We start from the raw sequence: 18,556 nt of genomic DNA on the forward strand, positions 1-18,556 counted from the left end.
ACAACCGTGAGACAATTGAGTCACCAATCTGGCTTCCAAGCTCACCAATGAGATCGCGTAGTTGCCCTGTAACATTATCCGAACCAGCATCAACCGGAGTGGAAGATTTTGGTTCACTTAGCTCGTTATTATGTGATGTGGTTTGAGTAGTCACAGAATCATAGACCAAAACACGTGGTTTACCAACTATAGGCTCTGATAACCCCAAAAAACCACGTCCCCTGCCAATGTGTGGCGTAGTTAAATTTTCATTCCACCTCCCCTCTGCCATATTATGATAACTATATAGTAGGTGGAAATATATGCAAGGAAATTAACTTCACAGTTACTGCACTATCTACAACAGAATTAAGGAACCAAAAAAAACTACAGTTCAAAATACACAATGTGTGATGCCCAATGTGTGCATAAGGTGAGTGAGGACTCAGTTACTCAGTTCAACTCGATGTCCAGACACTGCCACAAGAATGTCAATAATGAAAAACCTTGATCCTTTATTGATTTCAGAAGCGTTGTGATCCCGCGTTGTCGAACCCCAGCAATCAGCTGCAGCAGATCTGGTGCATCCGGGTCACGGCACCAAATTTATGTAGCATGTCTGAATTGGTCACTCTCACACACACAAGTACCACGCGACCATGCAGGGATGAAATTCAGTGCTTTCTTTATTTCTGCAACAAGGAGAAATAATCAGGGGGTGAAACAGGCGACAGCTTCTCCCTCTCTGGCACACACACAGAGTCATTCACAGGGAGAACCGTATAACACATGCGCTCGTGAGCCTCGCACAGAGGTAGACTGAGGCAATCAACGTCGCATGCAGAGAAAGCCTGAAGTGTCCAGCTAATATCGCTCCCCCCACCAAACAAAGCCTCGGCAATAGAGTTCCACTACTTTAACATTTTTTTCCTTTGTGAACAATCACCGAAGAACAAGAATTCGTGAAGTTCATTAAACTGATAAAACAAAACGGAAGAGAGTTAAAACATCATGGACAATAAAATAAAAGTGAAAGAATAAAAATAAAAATAATAATTATACAAATAAGAAAGGGAAAAGCAAAACAAGCAAGATTAAATCAATGTATTATTCACACCAGTTACACTTACATGACATGAACAAAGTTTGTTTGGCTGCCCAAGTCAAAAAATAGTATGCTGAGTATATTAAATCTTAGCAGTGCAAAGAATATGTAGGTGTACTTTTATGCAAAAGTGGAACAACCTTAGGTATACATAGTACACTTAAAGTATATGGCTGTGTGTGTACTACTTACGTACATACCTAACACAATGATCCAGTAAAGTAAAGTATAATTAAATTTCAATTTCAAATACTAAAAAAGTAAACTTTGTGGTTAATAGGAAGATACTTTGTTATATTTTGTGACATATATTTTTGTTATATAGTACACACAATCTTCTATACTGCTGTATTGCAAATGTGTTAGCCGTGCACTAAAGGGTTTTAGGGCTTTTATTTTCTACACAATAATCTGTTTTTAAAACACATTACATCAAAGACAATTGAAACATAGTATATGTTTCATTTGACAATTGAAAACAATTGAAACTTAGTAATGATGAGGCAGATTTTATTTATGAGTTCAACAAATTTTTGGTTACATAATAATAATAATAATAATAATAACAATAATAACAGTACTATGGTTTGTTTGTTCAACAAAGTTTCAGGTCGTCTCACGTGCAAACACAAAACAAAAATTTTAACTGTTGTCTGAACAAAGACAGGCATTGTTACACTGAGACTCTGAAAACTGGCTGGGAGCCACAAAGCATTATACTAGAAGTGAAGTACATGAGCTTTAGTACTAATATATTAGACAATACATTATATAGATTACACTATGTACTTAATGTTAAACTATCCAACATTTAACCTTTGCCAATTCAAATATAATAACAGTTTGAACTAACACATGCAATTAGAGTGATAAGAGCATCTGTCAAATACCTAAATGTAAATTCAAACTAGATATGGAGAACAATGGTGTAGCGCAGCCACATAAAGGGGCATTTTAATAACAGGGAAAGGGTTACGGAGCTAATGCTGCACACCTGTGCACAGAAAGATGCCCTATCTGGTTTTACTTGTCCCCATAGACTGTGTTGGTCACAGGGTTAAGCTCTCGCGAGCATGCGCGATCGCAGCGCGAGAGGACCCGGAAGCGGCGTCGGGTCACGTGCGCCGGTTTAAAGCCGGAACCGGCAAGCGGCCCGACACGGAGAGATGGGACAGCGCGCTGCATTTTGGATGAGAGAAAGAGAGCTTGATTGTTGTTACGGTGGATTATTTTCCATGACTGGATTAATCTTCATTGGACACATTCAGTACCCCTCTCGTTCCGTTTTCTCGTGCTCCCGGATTATACATCTTTTACCGGTGAGGCCGAGCCATCTCTCCCGTACACCATTTCACACTCACAATAACAAGGACTTGGACTTTCATACATCCACACTCACACACACGCATACACTCCACACACTGTTTATAGTTGTATATATTTTGTATATATTGTTTTGTTGGTGCACCTTATTTGTTGGTTTGTCTTTTTCATTTAATACACTTTGGTTTGGTTGTGAAGTTGTTGTCGTGTGTCTTATCTTGCTCCGCGAAGATTGCGCAACACCGGACGTGAATAATATTAGCCCGTATTTAGATTCTAGACCCCGTATTAGTGTAATTAGCTCTAAAATAAAACCTGAGCGTTACAATGGAACCAATAAGAAACAAGCAATCAGAATGTGACTTTCTGATTGGCTGGAATTGTGACAGAGTTACAGCGCTACTGCTGCTGTTTGAGCAAGTGTAGCTTTGTGATGCTGAGCGCACGCAAGAGATAGAGTTCAAACAAAAATATGCTTGAACGCACAAATGTAAGCAACAGCATCCAGGTTTTTTCACTGCATTAAAGAAAACGCTAAACTTAAATTTCCTTCCAGAAAGAAATCCAAACAAAAGTTTATTTAGAAAACATGACGGTTATTTTTAAAAAAACACATAACACTTAATTAAATTTCTTTAAAATACAGTGATGGTTCAAACAATCCTGACAAAGGAGTAAAAATAGCAAATGAAAAGATAATTGCAGATAAAATGCAGATATTGATCCCCAAAATTGTACGATTTAAAATGAGCCTCTAAATTTGTGACTTTAATACAAGTTAAAAGACAAACAGTCATTTGCTCTGCCGCCCTTCCATACACGAACCAACTGAACCAGTAGAGAGGGACAAACATGCACACATGATGTGTCTGAAGTTCACTGGTTATTATCAGCAAAAAGCATTTAGGCTTTTGGCCAGGTGCCATGTGTCGTGTACGTCCTGTACATCAAAAGAACAAAAGCCATTAACATGTAAAGACATATAAAAAAATCACACTTTCAAACAATCATTCAATGCTGGAGACAAACAGCAAAAAAAGCATGATAATAAGAACCAGAATAATAATAATCATTATGCTTTTTTGCTGTTTGTGTCCAACGTTGAATAATTATTGGACCACGAATGGCTGGAATGACTGAAATAAAGCTGCTTACATCGTGTTTTAAAAACATGCCGTGTTTAATCAGCAAAAATATATTTGTGCTCTGTTGATTTTATGGGGTACTGATTTTATATTTTATCTGCTTTGCAAAAGCTGCCCAGTCAAAGTGTACACCAGAAACAGCAGCTTTATTTCATTCATAAAAGATGAACTCAGATCACAAACAACAACATAGCACAATGTCTTTGAATTGATGCAATGTGGTTTTGAATGGAGTGAATGTAAAATGTTTGCGTTTCTCTTCACGTTATCCCCCAGAAATGCAACAAACACAGTTATACTCGCTACAGTAAATAAGGCTGTGAGCTGCTTTATTTCAGTCATAATATACAGTACTAACATATTTTTTGCTGTGTATTGTATGTGTGTGCATAAGAATTGTACTTCAATTAATGTTTTAGGAACGATACTGTATTTTAGTTTATCAAAAGAAGTCCTGGTTTGTGTAAGAATCTGAGTGTGTAGGTGTGAACAGCTCAGACAATAGGAGCCAGATGGAACCTGATGTTACAGTACCTGAGCCAGGTGTGAATGGGTCTTACTGTATATATTCATGGAAAGTCATAGATTATTCAGTGAAACAGAGCCTTTGCTAAAAAAAAAAAAAAAAAAGTTAGGCGTATCAGTCACAAATAAAAGGTGTTTCTGAGTGTTATAACTCGGTTTTGTTTTCAAAACAATCTGCCAGGTTTGTTGATTCTCCTTTTATCTGCTTTTCTGCTAGAGTTTAAAATTCTATGTTTTTATGTGCAGTTTGACATACTTTTAAAAGTTGCACATTAATCTGACATTTTTACATCAGCCACATTATGAAAGCCCAGTTTGTGCTCTACATAAATAAAGGGAAATGTATTAGCTACTATATTGGTAAAGAAATTTACACCAATTTAAGAAGAGCTCTGAATCACTGCAGGTCTTCAAAAAGGCCTCAGGCCCATAATGGTTAACTCCACAAGCTCTGTACAGATATGATAAAATAATAATAATAAAAAACCCTAGTCCACAGCCAAAGATTTTACTCCAAAAGTAGAGCAACTGCTCCAACAAAGTTGTGCTAATTTACAATTTAAAGAGGAGGACCAAATAATGTTTTTTTTTTTTTTTTTTTTTTTCAACCTTGTTTTAGACTTTACTTTTTTGATCATGCAGCAATCCCTTAAAAACTGCAGTACATATGCAGGAAATGCTGTGATTTGGGCACAAAAATACTGCATCTTTAATATACTTTTTTACTGCAGTAATTGTAAAAAATAATACTATAGATATCCCGCAATTATGTTTTAGTGAAGTACAATACAATAAAAAGTACAATTATACACAAGGACACTACCTGTCTGTCCTGCTTTGTAAGTACGATTCTGTATGAGGCTAAAATATACAGGTATACACAATTAAAATAAAGCTGAAAAATTGTTTACACCCACAGTGTTCTTTTTAGTTTGTTACAGTATTCAGTTCTCTAAAGAAATTTTGTCCTTATTCTTCAACTTTTGCCCTTTCTGAACTGTAAAGATGTTCTTGACGTGTGATGAAACAATAAATAATTAATAAATAATTAAAATGAAATTTCATTTATACTCAACCTTACATGTTTTACTGAGAAACAATCTGTTTTTGTCATTATTAGGTCCTAAATTATTGCTAAATAATGGCTTAAATTTGGCATTTTGATAGTGACCCTGTTAATTAAATAATTAATTAAAATTTTAGATTGTAATGTGAATTTGATGACTAAACTCAGACAGTGGGCGTTTGTGATATTTCTCTCTAAATGAAATCTGTGATTTATTTATTTATTTTATTTTTTTCAACTTTTGTCTGAGGTGGCAGCCTGGAACTTCTGGTTGATTATATGTGGAAATATCAAATATTATTAAAATATCAACTCAATTTACTCACCTATAACAACTGCTGTTGGGCTGGGAGGGCATCCTTAGTGTTATATGCGAAGTTTGAAGCTTTGCCAATTCTAAAGACAACTAGTAAAAGAAATGCTTATCATAAAAAAAAATAGAAGAAAAGTGTCCTGTTGTCCAAATGAGCGCATCTGAATTTCTTTAAAAAAGTGGATCTTTGTGAGTTTCAAATACAAACAAAGCAGTTATTAGTAAAGGTTAAATAAAGGCAAGAGAACAATGATGTTTCCTGGAGAGAAACGCACCTCTCAATCCACTCTCTCCTCTAAGGGCTGACAGTTGACTACAGAAACTAACTTGAAGTTTACAGCCGAATAATTTTATTCGCTTTTTACCCCCTCTCACATTGTGTAGTGTTACACTTCAAGACATCAACTTGCACTTAAACTAGGCTATACATGTACAACTGAATCTAGTGCTAGCACTGGGCTACTGTACCTCAGGTTAACCTAGCTACAGTAGCATTCTAACAGTATAGTTAACATTATAAAACATGCACACATATGGAGTGATATCCCGGACATTTTTCAAAATCGTCGGAGTGGGTGCTGTGGACCCATGCATGAACGCTGTTGCTTTACATGAACGCTGCTTTTTTGCCTCACATGTGTTTGCTTTACTGCTGTTTTGCCTCACTACTGCTTTGCATTAACGCTGCTTTTTGGATTAGTGCTTTGCCATATTGCTGCTTTGTCTGATCTGTTTGAGAAAACTTTTTAAGTTTTTACTTTTTAATTTTAAGAGTTGGTTCCTCTTTCTCCCCCCTTTTCCTCCAATTTTTGTGGTTGTGTGTGTTTTACATTAATGTAAAACTGTTTATCTGTGAGCTAAAGGTGGTGGTAGTCTGACTTGCCGGGGTGGCTTCCCTTCTTGTTGTTTTGATTTTCACAGTTCCTGTTCCAAAATGTTGGATGAATGACAACTAGCAATCCCTTTACAACCAGGAAGTACAGAAAATGAGCCACTTACCAACGCCAGTTAGGCAATGTTGTTCAAAAGTGAACCCAAAAGTCTAGGAGGAAACCGAGATAAAAACAAAACTTGGGCATGCAGCAAAAAGGCATGTACTCTACACAAAGGAGAGTCAATAAGAAAGAGATTTTACTACTGACGAGTCCAGAAGAAACCTGAGATAAAAGTCAGGCGCACAACAAAACAGCGCGTATGCTCCTAATGAGAGGAAAAACTCTTCCCCTACCTTTATAACACCCCACACGCCAGCGGATTGGCTAGCGTCTGAAATTATGTCCCAGACACTAACAAAGTGACAGGAAGCCCTGCAACCTGATGAGGCCCCAGCTCATCCTGCTACAATCAACACAACTAGTTAAATAATATATATAAAAGTTACTTTAGTTTCCACTCACCACTTAACTAAGTGTTGTGATGACGGGGTCACCGCTCAGGCTCGGCTATGTTCCTCCTACTTGTTCTCCTGTAGCTTTTTCCAACTGGGCAAGTTTTCTTGGCTGAACTTTGATATGTCACAATGATATAATTTTGACATGTTGAAAATGTGTACCGCACAGTAAATGTTGGCACGAGATGACTCCGGCTACACAGTAAAGGCATTTCTGCACGATTATTTTGGTCAGTGCGAACTGACCAAACTCTACAGTAAATGCACTAGAACTGTACTATGCATGCATAGGCTATGTGACTGTATCACACGCTTCTTAGTTTAAACTTTTGCTGAGGATTAGATGTGATCTTGCAGACTTATTAAATATGCACATCTATATGAATTGTGTTAGCAAACAATCCAACCTTAACCAAGTTGCTGGGTCACTATGGGACAGAACACACGCTGGGTTGTTTTGACCCAAGTGCTGGGTTTTACTATTTAACCCAGAATTCTGGGTTGTTCGTTTGACCCAACTAGTGGGTCAAGTGTTAGTTAAGTGCTGGGCTATTTTATTTGACCCAAGACAGAACCATGTAATCCCAAGGTAAAAAAAAAAAAAGGTAAATAGAAAATAAATGTAACATAAACACTCTGTAATCTGGGGCCACTGTAAATCTGAATTTAATTGCATTTATTTTGTTAATGTTTAAACACTTTTTATATAGAAGTTTTTGATACAAATCTTATAATGCCAACATGACATCAAACAGTCCAAATCCTTATATTTTAAGACTATATTTTAGTTATTTAACTATTGGTTTGACTACTATTTAATTTACGTTCAAAATGACATTAAGTAAAAAAACAATAAAACTTTAAAACTAACATTAACAGCCTTCAAAAAAAGGTCTGTCTTCAAAGCATAGCATTGCCTCCAACAATAGTGAAGGTCACAAAACATGGAACAATGCTCTAATCATTTCCATATTTTGCAGATATTGCATGATGTTGCGTTTATATATATATATATATATATATATATATATATATATATATATATATATATACATACATAACAAATGCATAACAAAATATAAGACTCAAATATTTATTAGAATAAACAAGTGGCATCATGCTGAATAATAATAATAAAAAATGTACTTATCAGCTTTAAAGTAAGTCTTAAATGAAAATAAAGATCTGGTAATGAAGAGTGCGTCATTGTGTCTCTCTACAGGTTGTGGGATTGTGGTGTCTCAGATGAAGGCTGTGCTGCTCTGACTTCAGCTCTGAGATTAAACCCCTCACACCTGAGAGAACTGGATCTGTCCTATAATAAAGTGGGAGACTCAGGAGTGAAGTATCTCTGTGCTGTACTGGAGAATTCTGACTGTAAACTGGAGACACTGAGGTAAGATCATCTCTCTGAGTGTCACATGACCTGCTCCTCAGTAAGACACATTCTCTAATAGTGAGACTGAAGCAGAAGTTTTAGGTTGATCATCAATGTCCTGAGGAGGAAGATTGTTTCTTTTCACTGCACACTGATGATTTGTCACAGAGTCTTTGGGTCAGATGTACGTATGTGAGAAGCTGCAGAGCAAAACATGACTTGATGTGACTGCAGTGTGTCTGAAATGACTGTGAAATTTACTAAAACACTGTAACTAATCACACAAACTGCACCTGGGACACAAACTAAATGCACTGTGTGTGAGCTGTAGGGTTTAAAAGCAGCAGGGAAATGCAAATGAGAAACATTTTATTGGTCTTAAAGCTGAAATGTTTATTTTGTCAGTGAACATTCGTCTCCATCTAGCTGCTATAAACATATAAGCAGTATCATATAAGCAGTATTAAAACCATGCAGTCCTTATTTATTGTTCTTTCACTGAGCTTTTAGATAGTCTTGTATTATTTCAAATTTTGTTATAAATAAAAACTATCTATAAATGAACTCACTGACTGAAATTCACCCATGTAACACAGAGCTCAGTAACACAGAGCTAAAGTTGAGAACAGGATCAATAGGTGTGTGTATGAGAGGAGATCACAGTGCATGATCACTACTGTATGTTTAATATAGAGAATGTGGAGTTACATCACAGTGTTTTCATACCACATTGAATTCTGGGAAAGCTCTGCCATGTTTGGATAGCATAGATATGCCCTAGCTAACATATTTTTAGATGTAGCATGTGCAGTGGGCAGGTAAGATGTCTTTCTTGGAAGACTCCCATATAGACTTCTATATTCCTACAAGTCACTGGAAGCTCATGAACAATTCTGCCGTGGCTGTGTGTAAGATCTACTAATTATTTTTAAAATCACACTATAGGTAGTGTGTTGGGACATGTAAACTTCTACACTGTAAAAGATTTTCCTGTTAAATAAAAGTAAGTTCCTGGCAGCACAGATGCCAGCAATCTAATGTAATTTTGCAGTACTCATACTACTAATTACTTTACAGCTTATTACTGTAAACATGAAAGACAATTTACAGTAGAATACTGGCAGCACAGACGTCAGCAATCTGCTGTTATTTTACAGCATGAATCCAGTATTTATTTTACAGCAATTTTCTGTAAAAATTAAGTTGTTAACTGATTATTTCAGTTTAACTTTTATTTTCTCTGTTTATTAAACAAAGGTATAATTGATAATAAAATAACTTTAGGTGTAAAATAAAAGAAATCTACAATATGAATCTTATTATATTTAAAATCCCAAATAAAAATAGAAAAGTATTGTTCTGTAAATATTTATAAAATATACAATAAACATATTAGAAAGGATATAAATAAATAAATAAATAAATAAAAAAACTTTTATTAAAAGGTAGAGTCAAAAAATGTCCTACGGAACGAGCCAGATAAAAATTTTAGGTAACATTTTTTTTTTTATTAAAAAAGTAAAAACAATAGCTTTTTTTTTCCAAATCATTCTTAAATTGCATATCAGATGCTACTTGTTACATTTAAACTTAAAAACTTTAAACAAAAAAAAATCATGGTAATTATTATTTTTATTTTTTTGCATCAAATTGTATAGTAACGGCTGCTCAAGCTAAGGCAACACATAAAAACTTGTTAAAACATTGCAAGCATTTTAAATTGTAAAAATGTTCAGTAGTAATTAGAATACAAGTAATAACAAAACAGCACAGTAAAAGTAACATTTTTTTTTATTTGCTTTCTACGGGTCCTGTGAGGAGACAGATGCACAGTAATTACTCCTTGGCTCATTGTTTCTCTCCAGGTTTATTCCAAAGTACCACTGCAAAAAAAAAAAAAAAAAATTTCTGTAAACTTTCTGTAAAAATTTAATTTACTGTGACTTTTACGTTTACATGATGGATCTGATTTGTAGGTCTTTTTTTTAACTTTCTATTAGATTTATAATTAAGCTATATTTATTTAAACAGATATCATCAGCATAATCATCTGGTTTATACAAGCTACATGCTATTTTTCAGTTTAAATATTTATAGTTTACATAATATCTTTTCATTTATGATTTTTGTTTGTCCCCATATTTTACACTTTTTCATTTTGGATCATGCAGCATATACTATAAATGAAATATGAGACTCAATGTGATTACATTTAATTACATTGTTGATTAGAATAAACAGGTGATGTCATTTCAAATGATACCATAATTTTACAATCACATCAGCTTTAAAGTAAGTCTTAAATGACAATGAAATTCTGGTGATGAAGTGTGTGTCATTGTGTCTCTCTACAGGTTGCGTGGTTGTGGTGTCTCAGATGAAGACTGTGCTGCTCTGACTTCAGCTCTGAGATCAAACCCCTCACACCTGAGAGAACTGAATCTGTCTAATAATAAAGTAGGAGGCTCAGGAGTGAAGCGTCTCTGTGCTGTACTGGAGAATCCTCACTGTAAACTGGAGACACTGAAGTAAGATAATCTCTCTGAGACTCACATGACCTGCTCCTCAGTAAGACACATTCTCTAATAGTGAGACTGAAGCAAAAGCTTTAGATTATCATTGTCCTAAGAAGGAAGATTGTTTCTTTTCACTGCACACTGATGATTTGTCACAGACTCTTTGGGTCAAATGTACAGTACGTACAGTATGTGAAAAGCTACAGAGCAAATCATAACTTGATGTGAATCCACTGTGTCTGAAATTACTGTGAAATTTGCTAAAACACTGTAACTAATCTCACAAACTGTCACAGGTTGGGGCAGAACGAGGTAAATCCAAGCACAGATGAATGAACGCAACGTAGGTGGGGGCATGGTCGAAAAATGGAAGCGAGGGTCAAATACCAATAAATCAGTCAGCGAAGCATCTGAGGCCAAATCGTCAAAAGAGGGAGCGTAAGATCAGTATCCGGGAAATCAAGCAGTAAAAGAACTACCCCCAAAAAAGTGACACAAAAACCATGGTCAAAAACAAGGAAGCCCGAGATTAAAGCCAGGTCTTCCTGCAATGGCGGATAAAGGCTTGGGCAGATGGAATGCTGACCTTCGCCTCCTGAGATGGGAACAAGGGCAGTTGATACCCCAGGCAGCGCTAAGGGAGATTTGGGAGTAATAAACATACTTGACCCAGGGCAGGAACCTGCTCCAAGAAGTGACATCTTTACTGGGGTGGTGCCGATGAGCCTACAGAACCATGATCAGAGACAATGTCCTTAGGTAAGCCATGAAGCTTGAAAACATGGAGAATCAGGAATTCAGCAGTCTCCTTTGCGGACGGAAGTTTAGGCAGGAGAATGAAGTGGGCTGCCTTGGAGAACCGATCAACTACAGTCATAATACAGGTGTGGCCATCGGAGCTGGGTAGTATGGAATCGGTAGGGGTCTGAGGAGGCCTGCAGGAGCAGTGTTGCTGTGTTTACACCTTACACAGATGTTGCATGCTGACAAAAATCTGGGAACATCCTCCTTCAGGGTTCGAGCAGAACCAGGGTGGCAGGAAAGCTTAAAGCTGTGCCCCCATTCCAGGACCTGATATCAAACGTTAAGGGGAATGAAGAGGCAATTAGGGGGTACGTTACTGTGCCCTGGTTTGTGGGACAGTGTCTGCTTGACCTTGGTTTCTATGTCTAGCTCAGCTGCTGCAAGCAAGCAGGGAGAAGAAAGGATAGGGTCATAGGCGGTAGAGTCTTGGATGGTCGTGAACTGTCTGGAAGGGGCTGGTTTGGAGTTCTTAGACCCAGGATAAAAGGAGAGGGTGAAGTTGAACCTGGTAAAGAACAGCGACCACCGGGCCTGGTGGGAGTTAAGCCTTTTGGCACCTCGTAGATACTCAAGGTTCTTGTGGTCAGTCCAGACCAAAAACGGAACATCCGACTCCTCTTACCAATGTCTCCATTCCTCCAGGGCCAGCTTGATGGCTAGGAGCTCTCAGTCACCGATGCCATAGTTTGCTTCAGCAGGGGTTAAGCAGTGTAAAAAGAAAGAGCAGGGATCAAGCTTATTGTCATGAGCAGGCCCCTGAGAGAGAGAACACCTCCTACCCCCGTGCTGGAGGCATCAATGTCCACAACAATCTGACGTGACAGATCTGACATGGTGAGAATAGGAGCAGATATCAAAAACAAGGAAACGCGAGATCAAAGCCGGGAGGTCAAACAGCGAAGCGATATATCAAATGTGATAATAAAATGAGGAAACAAAATAAACTTGGCAACGTGGAAAAGCAGTGAAACAAAATATGATAGAATCGGGGCAACAAAACACTCAATAATCCAGCAATTTAAGCATGCTTAAATCCTGTAGTAATCAGTGCAGAGTTCGAGACAGGTGTGCAGACGGGAGGGAAACAGGGGCGTGGGAAAGGACACATGACTAGCTATGAAAAACAAAAGCATATGGGGAAGGTGACAGCGTGGGGGAGAAAGTGGCAGACAGGACGTAAATCATGACACAAACTCGACCTGGAACACAAACTAAATGCACTGCGTGAGAGCTAAGGGGTAAAAAAAAAAAAAAAAAAAAAAGCAGCAGGAAAATGCAAATGAGAATTTTTATTTTTTTGGTCTTAAAGCTAAAATAAATAAAAAATAATGCCCATTAAAATTATGTTTTAATGTTTATTAATAATAATTGTAGGTGCATGTTATTCACAAGTTCTGACGCGTGTCTTTAGTTACACAGTGTCACTGACGACATCAGACGTTTCGTTGATTTCTTTGTCTCTCGTTTATTTTCAACATCAAAAACAACGGTTGTTACAGTTTCTTACATAAATCCACTGTAGTCACGACAAGTCGCTTGCTGTGTTCTGTAGCTTCGATAGATTACAGTTACAACAACTTATTTTACTGTATTCCTTTTAGCTAACTGTCTCACGTTATCACGGTCAAAAGCTTGTGTGCTCCAAACCTTTCTGTATCCTTCCGTGTCTTAACAACAACTACAACTAACGTGCGTGATAGACATGGAACTGCATAACTGTGGGATGATGTCACAGAACAACCCATGAAGTGATGTCACAATACAAATTATATTTATGATACTTAATGCTTAATGCTTAACTAATAAACTGAAATAAGGTAAACATAACAACAAATCACAAGAATGAAATATGGCCCTTACATTTCCAGCCCCTAATTGACAGGCAGGAAGACTGACAATTACACACATTTTTTGTTTTGTTGTTTTTTCCTTTTTTTTACAATTGGGCCACAACATTTACTATTGGATTAAAAATTGAATTAACTTTCTTAACACTTTAGAATTAACTTTCTTAACACTTTAAACATTTTTTAACGGTTTAACTTAAGGTATTCATATTGCTGCGTACCAAATGAAAGGAACATGACTACTTTATAAGGTAATTAACAGTCCATTTCACATATCAGGCACAGCTTATCGATGGGTCTTTCCAGGGTACTGGTTTTAGTTTTGACCAGTACACGCCTCACAAGTCCTTTTTTATCAGGGAACACTTTCGTGATCCGTCCGACGACCCATGAATTTCTTGGAGAAGACTCATCAATTATTAGAACTACGTCTCCAATCGAGAGGTTTTTTCTCACCTGAGACCATTTTTGGCGCTCCTGAAGCAAGGGCAAGTATTCACGCACCCATCGCTTCCAGAATAGGTCGGCAAGATACTGAATTTGCTTCCACTTGCGACGTGCGTAAGTGTCCTCTTTTTTGAAAAGACCAGGAGGCAAGTTTGGCTGTTTTTTCATCAGCAGCAGGTGGTTAGGTGTCAGGGGCTCCAGGTCTGTGGGATCGTCTGTAGCGGTGGTAAGGGGACGGTCATTTATTATAGCTTCCACCTCACACAGGAATGTGTGCAAGCTCTCATCGTTTAGTGTTTGTTCTTTTAGTACAGACCTCAAGATTTTTTTAACTGACCTTATCTGCCTTTCCCATATTCCACCGAAGTGAGACCCAGCAGGAGGATTAAATATCCATTGTATCCCCTTTTGCATGAGGACGCCTTCAATTTTTGACTGATTCCACTGTTGGATAGCTTTACGCAATTCAGTCTCAGCGCCTATGAAGTTTGTTCCATTATCACTTCTCATAACTGACACCTGGCCTCTTCTGCACATGAAGCGTCGAATAGCATTTAAGCAGGAGTCTGTATCTAATGACTGCGCGACTTCAATGTGCACGGCTCTTGTTGTCAGACAAGTAAACAATACGCCATATCTTTTAACATTACTTCTACCCCGTTTGACCTCGAAGGGTCCAAAATAGTCTACCCCTACGTTAGTGAACGGTGGGTGATCTGGTGTTATTCTATCGGGTGGCAGTTCTGACATTTTTTGTTCACTATTCTTCGCTCTGATCTTTCTGCATGTCACACAACTGGACAGAAACTTTCTCACAAGGGAATTTGCTGTCGGAATCCAGTATTTCTGCCGCAATTTTGAAAGCATATAATTCCTTCCACAATGTCCGACCTGTTCGTGAGTGTTTCTTAAGATTAGGGTTGTAATGTGTGAGTCTTTGGGTATAATGACAGGGTGTTTTGCATGCTCTGGCATTGCAGACCTACCAAGACGTCCTCCAACTCTTAGCACTCCATCCTGCAGTACTGGATCTAGTTTGGAGAGACAACTGTTTCTTTTTACGGAAGCATTACCCTTTTGTAACATGGAAATTTCGTCTTTGAATTTTTGGTTTTGAACGAACTTAACGACTTCGTTTTCTGCCCTTGTTAAGTCCTTAATTGTTAGAGACTTATGGTTTTCTATTATTGAGTTGTTTGCCTGTCCCTTAATCCTTTTCGTTCTCTGTTTAAGCATGTCTTTAACGCAAAGAATCCAGGCAACGGATCTTTTTAACTTATACCAGTCGGAGTGATAGTTAATCAGTTTACTCACGGCATCTGTGCTCTCTGTAGTTTTTACGAGATTCGCTGAGGCTGAGTGTTTAATCTCAATGTCATCCTCTTTCGTCGACAGATCGTGAATGTTTTCAGGCCACTTACTCTCTGGTGTTTTAAGAAAGGGCGGACCATGGATCCAATTGTTGTTTTTCATGAATTTTTCACAGGAAACCCCTCTGGAAGCAGCGTCGGCTGGGTTTTTTAAAGTGTTGACGTACCTCCACTGCTGTGGCTTGGTTGACTCTCGTATGATGGAGATTCTGTTAGCGACAAAGGTTTTAAAGCGAAGTTTTTCATTAACAATGTATCTCAAAACAGTTGTGCTGTCGGTCCAAAACACAGAGTCCAGCAGTTCTATTTCCAGTTGACCTTTCAGCATTTTGTCGTTGTTTACGGCGACCACTGCCGCTGTCAATTCCATTCGGGGGATAGTAGTTTGTTTCAAGGGCGCTACGCGAGAATTCCCCATCATGAATGCACAGTGTGTAAGTCCATCAGCATTTACTAGCCTAATATATGAGACAACTCCATATCCCATTTCACTTGCATCTGAGAAGTGGTGAAGTTGTGCTGTATTTGTGACTCCAAAGTCAACTGGTTTTACACATCTTGCTACACTAAACTCAGCCAATTGATGCAACTCGTGTAGCCAGGCCCTCCATCTTTTTATAAATTGTTCGGGAATGTCATCGTCCCAAGCGAGTCTCTCTTTACATAACTGCTGCATTAAGATCTTAGCTGGCAGTATGACTGGTGCAAGGAAGCCTAAGGGGTCATAAATTGAACTAGTGACTGACAAGATTCCTCTTCTAGTCACAGGCCGCTCTTTTAAACTAATCTTGAACTTGAGCGTGTCTGAATTAATACACCACAGCACCCCTAGAGCCCTCTCAACAGGGAGTACGTCTTTACTCAAATCTAAGTCCCTCATGTCTTTAATTCTCTCACCCTCAGGGATGGAAGCTAGCAATGTACGACTATTACTTGCCCACTTGGTGAGGTGAAACCCTCCACTTGCGCACAGTTTGGTGAGATTACTATATAGCGCAACTGCTTGACTATGACTAGAGACAGACTTCAAGCAGTCGTCTACATAAAAGTTTTTAAGTACTGTGTTGACTGCCTCGGCAGATGCATTGCTGCGGTTTTCTTCTGCTGTTTTCCTAAGGGCGAAGTTAGCTACACTTGGAGATGATTTTGCACCAAACAAATGAACAACCATTTTATACTCAACCAAGTCCTGACTCACGTCTCCGTTCGGCCACCACAGGAAACGCAACAAGTCTGTGTCCTTTTCCGGAACTCTGACCTGATAGTACATGGCTTCCACATCTGCCATCATAGCAACTTCTTGTCTAAAGCGTGCGAGCACCCCAATGAGTGAGTTTGTCAGGTCGGGTCCCTGCAGAAGCTCGCTATTTAATGATATTCCCTGATAGCTAGCAGCACAGTCAAAGACTACCCTTAGCTTTTTCTTTTGAGGATGGTACACACCATGGTGAGGTATGTACCACACCTGCCCGTCTTGTCGACTTAGGTGGGGTGTGGGGACCTTGACTGCATGACCCTTCTCAAACATGTCATTCATGAAGTTTAAATACTCTTTGTGAAAGGAGCGGTTATGCTTAAACTTCCGTTTGAGGTTCAGTGCGCGCTGCATGGCTGCGCTTCGGTTATTGGGCATTTGAATAGCTGCTTTCTTAAATGGGAGACCGATGTAGAAGTGATTATCGGTAAATTGCAGGGAGTTAGTTACAGAGTCTAAAAACTGATAGTCCTCTTGTGACAACTCAGCTTTGTCATCACAGTTCCGTTCAGGAAAATCATGGTTGTACTGTTGTATCAGCATTTGTTCCACACTTTCGATGGAGACTCTGTTGACTGCAACGCTCACTTGCTCATTGTCACATGTGCCTTCCTTGACCGACTCTCGAAGAGGTCCATTTATGGTCCATCCAAGAGCAGTCTTTACTGCATATGGCCCATTGTGCCTGCTGTTAATTACTCGCCATGGTTCTAGGAGCCTGTGCTCTTTGTTACCTATGAGAATTTCAACTCCAGCATTATTGTAAGGCAGTTTTACTTCGCTGAGGTATGGCCACTTATCAATGTCGTGCTGTTGTGGAATATTTTCCACTGAGACTGGGATACTCTTTTGTGTGAACACTTTGGGGAGTTCAACAAAGGTGTTTTCTTCCAGACTGCTAACCTCTAGATCAGTAAGCACATAGCTTTTTACTTGTTTCTTCGCGTTCAGGGTGCTTAACATGATGTCAATTTTTTTACCTTGTACGTTTAATCGCCTTGCTAGTGACTCTGTACAAATTGTAGCAGAGCTACCTGGGTCCATAAAGGCGTATACTTTTACTGTCTTGTTGCCTTTTTTGGACTTTATTTTAACAGGTACTATGGAGAGAATACAGTCATCTCCAGCCCCGATACACGCACTCGTTTCGTGACTCGCTGTAACAGGCAATGTTTGAACTGGTTCGGTTTCGTCAGCCTTTGCGATCGCTTGAGCTGTGTCTTTTGCTGCAATGTGTAGCATGCGAGGATGTTTCTTTGAGCACAACTGGCAGGTAATTTTCTTCGTGCAGTCTTTGCTTAAATGTCCTTTTACTAAACAGCCAAAGCAGAATCCATTCTTTTTTAGAAAGTCCAATTTGACCTTATATGTCTCATTGTTAAACTTGTGGCATTCGTCTAGGGTATGATCTTGCTCACAGGATGCACAAGGTTTAGTGAAGGCACTAATAACTAATGCACCACTACTCTTTACTGTGATTAAGTCTCTATGATTTTTACCAACCTGTTTTACGCCGGTCGCAAAGCTGCTGCCCCTCTTTTCTTCAGTTTTTTGCTTGAATCCTGGAGAGGATTTGCTGCTGTGTTTTTTACCACTAGTCGTTGTACCACTAGTCGAAACGTTCAGGTCTCCAAAAAGCGGGTTAGACATTGCCTTTGCTTCTCGTTCTACGAATTTCATCAGCTGCACAAACTTAGCTGTTTCTTCATTGCGCTCTTCGTACTCGTATACGTGGCTTCTCCATTTTTCACGCAATTTGTAGGGCAGTTTTGAGGCAACACCTCTCAAGTTGGTAGCATTGTCTAGCTCATCCATGTAGTTAATGCTTGACATGGTATTGTAACATTCTACTAGGCACAGGGAGAAAGTTTTTAGCGACTTTCCGTCCTCTGACTTTATTTCCGGCCAGTTGAGTGCCTTTTGCATCAGCGTTGTAGCGATTATTTGTCTATTTCCGAAATTGTCATGTAACAGTTTCATAGCCTCTGCGTAGCCACGATGTTCTGGCATGAGCAGGCAGCTTCTCACTAGGTCCTTAGGCTGTCCTTCAGTATACTGCTCGAGAAAGAACAGCCTATCATGATTGCTATCAG

At 38.6% G+C, this 18,556-nt stretch overlaps 1 protein-coding gene across 1 annotated transcript in view; it reads left to right on the forward strand.

Annotated features, from left to right (window-relative positions):
- Positions 1-18,556, forward strand: part of LOC128533834 (NACHT, LRR and PYD domains-containing protein 12-like) — a 60,504-nt gene that overhangs the window by 32,458 nt on the left and 9,490 nt on the right. The window contains exons 8-9 of the mRNA XM_053508091.1: positions 8,069-8,242; positions 10,579-10,752. Coding sequence (XP_053364066.1) covers positions 8,069-8,242; positions 10,579-10,752 — 348 coding nt within the window. The remainder of the gene's footprint in view (positions 1-8,068; positions 8,243-10,578; positions 10,753-18,556) is intronic.

Source organism: Clarias gariepinus, chromosome 12, assembly GCF_024256425.1.
Source record: "Clarias gariepinus isolate MV-2021 ecotype Netherlands chromosome 12, CGAR_prim_01v2, whole genome shotgun sequence".
NCBI classification, from domain to species: Eukaryota; Metazoa; Chordata; class Actinopteri; order Siluriformes; family Clariidae; genus Clarias; species Clarias gariepinus.